Below are 7,959 nucleotides of genomic sequence, written 5' to 3' on the forward strand. Positions count from 1 at the left end.
AGAGATTTATGAGTACTTAACTGATTTTCGGAAGTGGACCTTATATGGGAGCTATGGTCAAATATTGACCGATATTCACAAAATCTTGTAGTATGATTTCTAAGTATAAATTATGGATCTATGTAAAATTTTGTTTTGATATTGATATTTTTTAGATATTTATGTAGGTTATTGTGTTTTTCGGAAGTGGTCCTTATATGGGAGCTATAACCAATTATCGGCCGATCTTCATAGAATTATGTACAGCGATTTTGGTATATATGTGGACTATTTATGATGAATTTCAACTTAATAGCGATATTTATAAGACATTTATGCTTATTTAAGTGATTTTCGGAAATGAACTTTATATGGGGGCTACGGTCAAATATAGGCCGATCCACAAAAAGTTTGGGGTTGTAATTTTTTTAAGCACGAAACTTATTTTTCTTGAATTTTGTGTGGATACTGCAATTTTGTAGGCATTTACAGACCATATAACCATATTTCGGGAAGAAATTTGTATAGGGGCTAGGATAAATCATGGACCAATTCTTATAATTTTCGCGAGAGTTAGTCCCTTTAACATAAAAATAACGTGTGTGCAATTTTATGGTATTATCTGCAATGTATTTGCACAAATAAGGAAAACTATGTTAAAATTATCAAGTTTTTTTTTAGGTTGTCTCACATTTTGGTTCATAACTCTGGATCCACTGAACCGATTTTGCTGATTTTCAATACCAAACTGCTTAGGAGAACAATAAACATTTTTTTTGTAAGTTTACCAATTTTGTTTGCCTATTTTGGACGTGAGCGTGTTTTACACAGACGGACAGACAGACGGACATGGTTCATACGACTTAGAATTTCATAAGGATCAATAATATATATACTTTGTTGAGTCTCAGATGAATATTTCTCAATGTTACACACCACTTATGATGGTGGAGGGTATAAAAATAGAGGGAAATAAATATGAAACTTCTAAACGGTAAGTCCGATTTTAATGAAATTTCACATGTATAAAGAGAAAGTGCTGTCGAGTTTAAGTTTTGAACTTGGACCTGTAAATAAATTTTGAAATTTCTTACAGCAATCTCGCAACTCCCAAAAAAGTGTTGAATAATCCCAAAAATGGGAATTTTTAGTTTTTTGGCTATTATATCTATACCGGGGTCGGGGTTATCGGAACCCTTTACAAAATAATTAAAAACATATTGGGTCATCTAAAATCGGTTACTATATTTTGATATCGAATGTGCGATTTGAGAATTTTTGTCCTAAAATTTAATTTTACATAAAAAAGACGTTTTTGGAATGGACGTGGTCCCCTCGGTATCAAAAATGTTAATTTTTTTTTTCATTCAAAATATTTGATGAAAAGTAACTCCAATAAAGGAAAATTGTAGAAAATCGGGAAATATTTGGATCCGCTGTTATCAAACAACTGGAGTAGGGTGGGTAAAAATGTTGAAAATTTAATTATCAAACGCGAATAGCTCTTAAGCTACAACATATAATTGATAATTGTAGTGCTCGATGAGGATATTCTATATGTGTAATTTTTTTTAAATCGGAACACAAACGAAGGAATATTATCATTTGGTGTCCTCCTACAGAGGTGTCCTACTTTGAGGACCCTTGGTCTCGCCCCTGGAGAGCCCATGAGGTCCAAATTCAAAACTTAAACCACACAACACTTCCTCTTCATGCATGTGGAATTTCATTCAAATCGGACTTACCGTTTAGAAGTTTCATATTTATTTCCCTCTATTTTTTTTCTATACCACTGTGCACCGTTTTTAAAATGTAACAACGTCATTGACCATGAATTGTATGTGTAAGTTATGATAAAATATCTTATATGTATTTAATATTTTTAATATCAGTTTTTAATAAATTTAAATTTTCAATATTTTTTTTAACATAAAGCAGAAATATACATATGTTTTAATTATATAAATTGTTAATTCGATAAATTTGAAATTATACTTACTGGATGTTTTTCTCTTCTCTAGAGTTCATTATTTTGGCACTGTGAGCAAGATGAAGAATTTTAATTTTATGGTCACTTTTAGTTGACGTTGCTATACACTTATTTCTACTGTTTGCAATAAGTAGTGCCTACTATTGGTTGGTGTGAAATTCCTCTATATTGGGTGCGAAAGTTTGAGGCAAAAGTTTAGTCATAATTGGCAAAATAATGTATATCTATAAAACTGTTTATTTAAAAGATCTTTAAGTTAGTTATTTATTAATACCCTGTCAAAAATTCACAAACGATCTCTCACCGATAATGTCGGGATTTAAATATATAGGAGATTTTTTAGATAATTAAAATAACTATTGCTGAATATGAAAAATTACGAAAAAAAAAAATAAAAAATAAAGCGAAACTTTTTATAAAAACTTACACAATTTTTTGGAATATGAAAGCTGCATCAAGAATATGTTAACTGGCATACCTAAACACAGGCGGCAAGCGTTTTTTAGTTCTCAAAAATGCTCATGCCCATACAATTTGTATGTAGCATACAGTGTGACCAGGTCTCAAAAATTTTTGCAGCTAAATCCTATCCAAAATAATGCTAAAATTTTTTTAATAATGTTATGAAGAAATTCACTATTTGTACCGTTGTTTCTACAAATTATGTTTGATTATATAAATAAAACAACATCGAACTCAAAAACAAAACAAATTATTTTTTCTCTTCAAGAAACGTAAATTAAAATTATAAAACAAAAATGAAAACTATATATTTTTCAGTCTTTATACATATGTATATGTAAATAGATATGTCATCATATATAAATACATAAAACAATTTTGGACAAAAGCGACCATTAATTCATGTCATAAAACTAAAAAAAAAATAAAATATTTGATATTTAATAGCATTTGAACTTCACAAATAAATTAGTTTAAACAAAAGTAATAACTTTTGGCTACATATTAAATACTTCATCAAAAGTGGATTATTCACTTTCTGAGGGCTCTGTTATAATATATATATTTGTATTACATTTTTGGATTAATTCTTTAGTTATTTGAAAACTTTGGCAGCATTTATTCAATCTTTTCAATCCACATCTTATATAGATGAGTGAATTCATTGTATTTAATATCATTCTATTTCTTATTTTATTTTTTAAAAGATTCATTCCGCCAAATACACGTTCAACTTCTGCATTACTAAATGGCAAAACTAAAAATTTCATAACAAAATTGGACAATTCCTTGAAGGGATTTTCATTCACAGCATTCATAAACTTGTATCCAAAACTCAATAGTTGTTTTCTGATTTTGCCACTCGTATGAAGTTAATTTTTGCCATTGCGATTCTAAAGTTGTAATTTCTTTCATATAATTTACTTTTAAACTATTGTCAACAGCAAAAAAGTTAATATTTTTAAACTTAACAAATTTTTGGGTAATTTTTGCCTTAGTTAACATTAACTCTGCTATGAAATTTCTACATATTATTCTAATTTATTTTTATACCCTCCACCACCACAAGTGGTGAATGAGGGTATATATAAGTTTGTCATTCCGTGTGTAACATTGAGAAATATTCATCTGAGACCCAGCAAAGTATATATGTATATTATTGATCCTTATGAAATTCTAAGTTGATTGAGCTATGTCCGTCTGTCTATCTGTCTGTCTGTGTGAAACACGCTCATATATAATAGCAAGAAAAATTTATTGTTCTCCTAAGCAGTTTGGTATTGAAAATCAGCGAAATCGGTTCAGTGGAACCAGAGTTATGAACCAAAATGTGAGACAACCTAAAAAAAAACATGATAATTTTAAAATAGTTTTTGTTATTTGTGCAAATATATTGCAGATAATACCATCAAATTTTACACACGTTATTTTTTTTATGTTAAAATGACTAACCATTGTAAAAATTATAGGAATCGGTATATGAATTCTCATAACCCCCATACAAATTTCTTCCCGAAATATGGTTCTATGGTCTGTAAATGCCTCCAAAATTGCAGTATCCACACAAAATTCAGGAAAAATAAGTTTCGTGCTTAAAAAAATCACAACACCAAATTTTTTGTGGATCGGCCCATATTTGACCATAGCCCCCATATAAAGTTCACTTCCGAAAATCAATTAAAATATTTATAAATCATACTACAGGATTTTGTAAATATCGGTCCATATTTGACCATAGCTCCCATATAAGGTCCACTTCCGAAAATCAGTTAAATATGCATAAATGTCGTATAAATATCGATATTTACTTGAAATTCGTCATAAATAGTCCCCATATATATTAAATTCGCTGTACCTAATTCTATTCAAATCGGCACATAATTGGTTATAGGTCCCATATGAGGACCACTTCCGAAAAACACAATAACCTACATAAATATCTAAAAATATCAATATCAAAACAAAATTTTACACAGATCAGTAATTTATATTTAGAAATCATACTACAGGATTTTGTAAATATCGGTCCATATTTGACCATAGCTCCCATATAAGGTCCACTTCCGAAAATCAGTTAAGTACTCATAAATCTTTTATAAATAGTGTTACGTTTTAACCTTTTCAAAACGCTTGTTTATTTCATTTAAATAAACCGGATACTTTTGATTGCAAATAAAAGCCGTTTAGTAGTTTGAAAATTGTAACAACTCTTTATTTATTTAAAATGTACAACAACAGAATTAAATAGTCACTCAATGTTTTTTTATACACGTTTATAAATTCTCAGAAATACAGACACTTTATAATGTATACGAATTCACTTGAAACATACAGCACACTTTAAGGCACTCAGTTGATGTTTATTCAAATAGCGTCTCTGATAAACTAAATCACGACTGCAACCTCTGCCACTATTTATAACACTGCCATCTGCATTCTACATTGCTCTTTAACTGTCAAAATTCGAATATTCTAGATCTTACTAATACATACGCCATCTGTGGTGTACTTTCTACAATGTTCTTTAACTGAATATTCGAATACAGCGTTGCCAACTTACGATCAAATCAACTGAAAGCTTTTATTCAATAATACCCACAGATATGTTACAGTTTGCTATTACAACACTGTTATTTGAAAGCATTATGCTACTTTTAAATCAGCCCTTAAAATCGTTATATTTGAATTCAAGTACAATTTCGTAACACTGCCCACCGCTTAAGTCTGTTCGTCCCTAATAGGCATAGATTCACTTCTCCCATATGCGGCTAGTCGTTCTAGATGTACGACCTTCATTTTAGATCTCGGGCTCTTTTCTTTCTGTATTCTGTACACCACGTCGTTTAATTTCTTAATCACCTTGTATGGTCCATCCCAATGGGTTTGTAGTTTGGGAGACAGCCCTTTCTTGCGTTGTGGGTTATGCAGCAGTACAAGTTGGCCTTCATTAAATCCCTCAGAATTCGCTGCTCGATCGTATCTGGCTTTCATTTTGTCGCTGGTCATTTTTATTCGTCTGCGTACGAATTCGTGAAGTTCGTTAAGGTCATCTTGCTCTTGGGAAGTGTTTTCATTATTTGATGAGGGCTTAATACCGAATTCTAAATCACCAGGCAACTTGAGTTCTGTCCCGAAGACAATTTTTGCAGGTGTTCGAGTCATGAACAGCTGACCTGTATGCCAATAGAAATTTTGGTATGTGTTCATCCCAGTCCTTCTGGTGTGCACTGAACACTTTTCTTAAATATTCCTCCAGGGTACGATTGAATCTTTCGACCATGCCATCAGATTGAGGATGCAGTGGCGTTGTTCTGGTTTTTTTTATCCCGTATAAATCGCACATTTCCTTGAATACGGCGGATTCAAAATTTCTACCCTGATCCGAGTGCAACTCCAGTGGAACACCATAGCGACACACCCAGTTGTTCACAAATACGCTTATAACCGTTTTAGCTTCCTGATTGGGTATTGCATATACCTCTGGCCATTTGCTGAAATAATCCATAACCACTAGAACGTAACGGTTTCCAGCATCACTGACAGGGAAAGGGCCTGCTACATCCATCGCAATCCGCTCGAATGGCGCACCTGAGTTATACTGCTGAAGTTGTCCACGACTTCTTCTTACTGGGCCCTTCGCTGCTATGCATTGTGGACAATTGGCTACCCAATCGGCTACTGCTTGCTGACAACCCACCCAATAAAAACGTTGTTTTAGCTTCTCTAAGGTTTTTGTCACACCAAGATGACCACCACTGGTACCGTCATGAAACTCTTTCATTACTTCGTTTATTTTAGAGGATGGTACAACAATTAGATTTGTCACTGTTTTACCGTCAGCACTTTCCCATATGCGGTATAAGCAGCCATTTAACAATTGTAGACTATTCCATAGGTCCCAATATGATTTCATCAGTGGACTTTCGGCCGATATTTCATTGCGGGCTGCCCTTCTGCCTTCTTCTTTTGCCGATATTATTTTTGACAGTATGAGGTCATTTCTCTGCAATACAGACCAATCTGCACTGGACTCTATATGCATTAGTCGAACGTCAATGACACATTCCTTTTCCTCGGCTTTTGCGCAATGCTTGCATTCCAAGTTGCAAGGCCGTCTTGACAGCGCGTCCGCATTGCCGTGTTTCAAACCCTTCCGGTATTCGATGCTAAAGTCATAGCTCTGAAGCCGCTCAATCCAACGAGCCAGTTGCCCTTTAGGTTGTTTAAATTCCAACAACCACCTGAGGGCAGAATGATCGGTTCTCAGTTGGAAGTGCTGACCATACAAATACTTGTGGAAATGCTTTACACACTCTAATACTGCCAGGAGTTCACGTCGCGTTACACAGTAATTTCTCTAAGGCTTGGAAAGTATTCGGCTGTAGTAGCCTATGACCTTTTCCGTCCTGTTGATCACCTGCGAAAGCACACCTCCTATTCCGTATCCACTCGCATCGCTGTCTAGCACAAACTTCGCCCCTGGGATGGGATATGCCAAAATTGGTGCTGTATACAACAATTCCTTTAACTGAAGGAATGCCTGTTCTTGAGATTCACTCCACAGGAACGCTCGCGACTTCTGCGTTAGCTTATGTAGGCTTGCGGCAACACTGGCAAAATTCGGTACAAATCGTCGGTAATACGTGCAAAGGCCTAGAAAACTGCGCAATTCGTGAAGATTTCTCGGACGAGGCCAGTTCTTTACGGCTCGTATTTTATCCTCATCTGTTGATACGCCGTCTGCTGTTACGCGATGCCCTAAATACTTAATTTCTTTCTGGAACAATGCACATTTCTTTACGCTATGTTTTAGTCCAGCCGCAGCTATTCGTTTAAGGACTTCTTCAAAGTTTTTCAAGTGTTCATCGAAAGACTACCCCATGACAATTATGGCATCGAGGTACACCAAGCATGTCTTCCAGTGAAGTCCTTTCAACACATGTTCCATTAAACGCTCGAATGTGGCTGGAGCATTGCAGAGTCCAAAGGGCATCACATTAAACTGCCATAATCCATCACTAGCACTAAACGCAGTTTTCTCTTTGTCTTTTTCTGCAATCTCTACCTGCTAATAACCACTTTCCAAGTCCAATGTGGAGAACCATTTTGTACCAGCTAATGTGTCCAGGGTGTCGTCAATTCTTGGTAGCGGGTAGCTGTCTTTCTTGGTAACGTCATTCAGCTTTCTATAATCGACGCAAAATCTAGTGCTGCCGTCTTTCTTTTTAACTAACACAACAGGCGAGCTCCAAGGACTTGAAGATGGTTCGATTACTCCATCCAGCTCCATTTCGTTAACCAGCTCCTCCACCTCACTTTATGGGCCTCGCTCCGCCAGTATTTATTTGATGCTTTACAATTGCCGTTCTACCTTGGCTTTGACTTTTTAAGGCGAAGACCGAGGTATGTTTCTTCAGAAGCTGTTTGGCCTTATTTCTATCGGGCGGTGCTAATCCTCCTACCCATTTCCCCACATATTCCGCTAGTAGCTCGTGTTCCTTGGTGGATTTATTGGCATGTTCCGGGTT

The 7,959-nt window shown here is 34.8% G+C and overlaps 1 protein-coding gene across 1 annotated transcript in view; it reads right to left on the minus strand.

Moving 5' to 3' along the window:
- Window positions 1-7,721, minus strand: part of LOC135949330 (cytochrome P450 307a1-like) — a 73,977-nt gene extending 66,256 nt beyond the window's left edge. The window contains exon 1 of the mRNA XM_065498862.1: window positions 7,508-7,721. Within this exon, the coding sequence (XP_065354934.1) occupies window positions 7,508-7,721 (214 nt within the window). The remainder of the gene's footprint in view (window positions 1-7,507) is intronic.
- Window positions 7,722-7,959: the final 238 nt, after the last annotated feature.

The sequence above is a fragment of the Calliphora vicina genome, chromosome 1 (assembly GCF_958450345.1).
Source record: "Calliphora vicina chromosome 1, idCalVici1.1, whole genome shotgun sequence".
NCBI lineage: Eukaryota > Metazoa > Arthropoda > Insecta > Diptera > Calliphoridae > Calliphora > Calliphora vicina.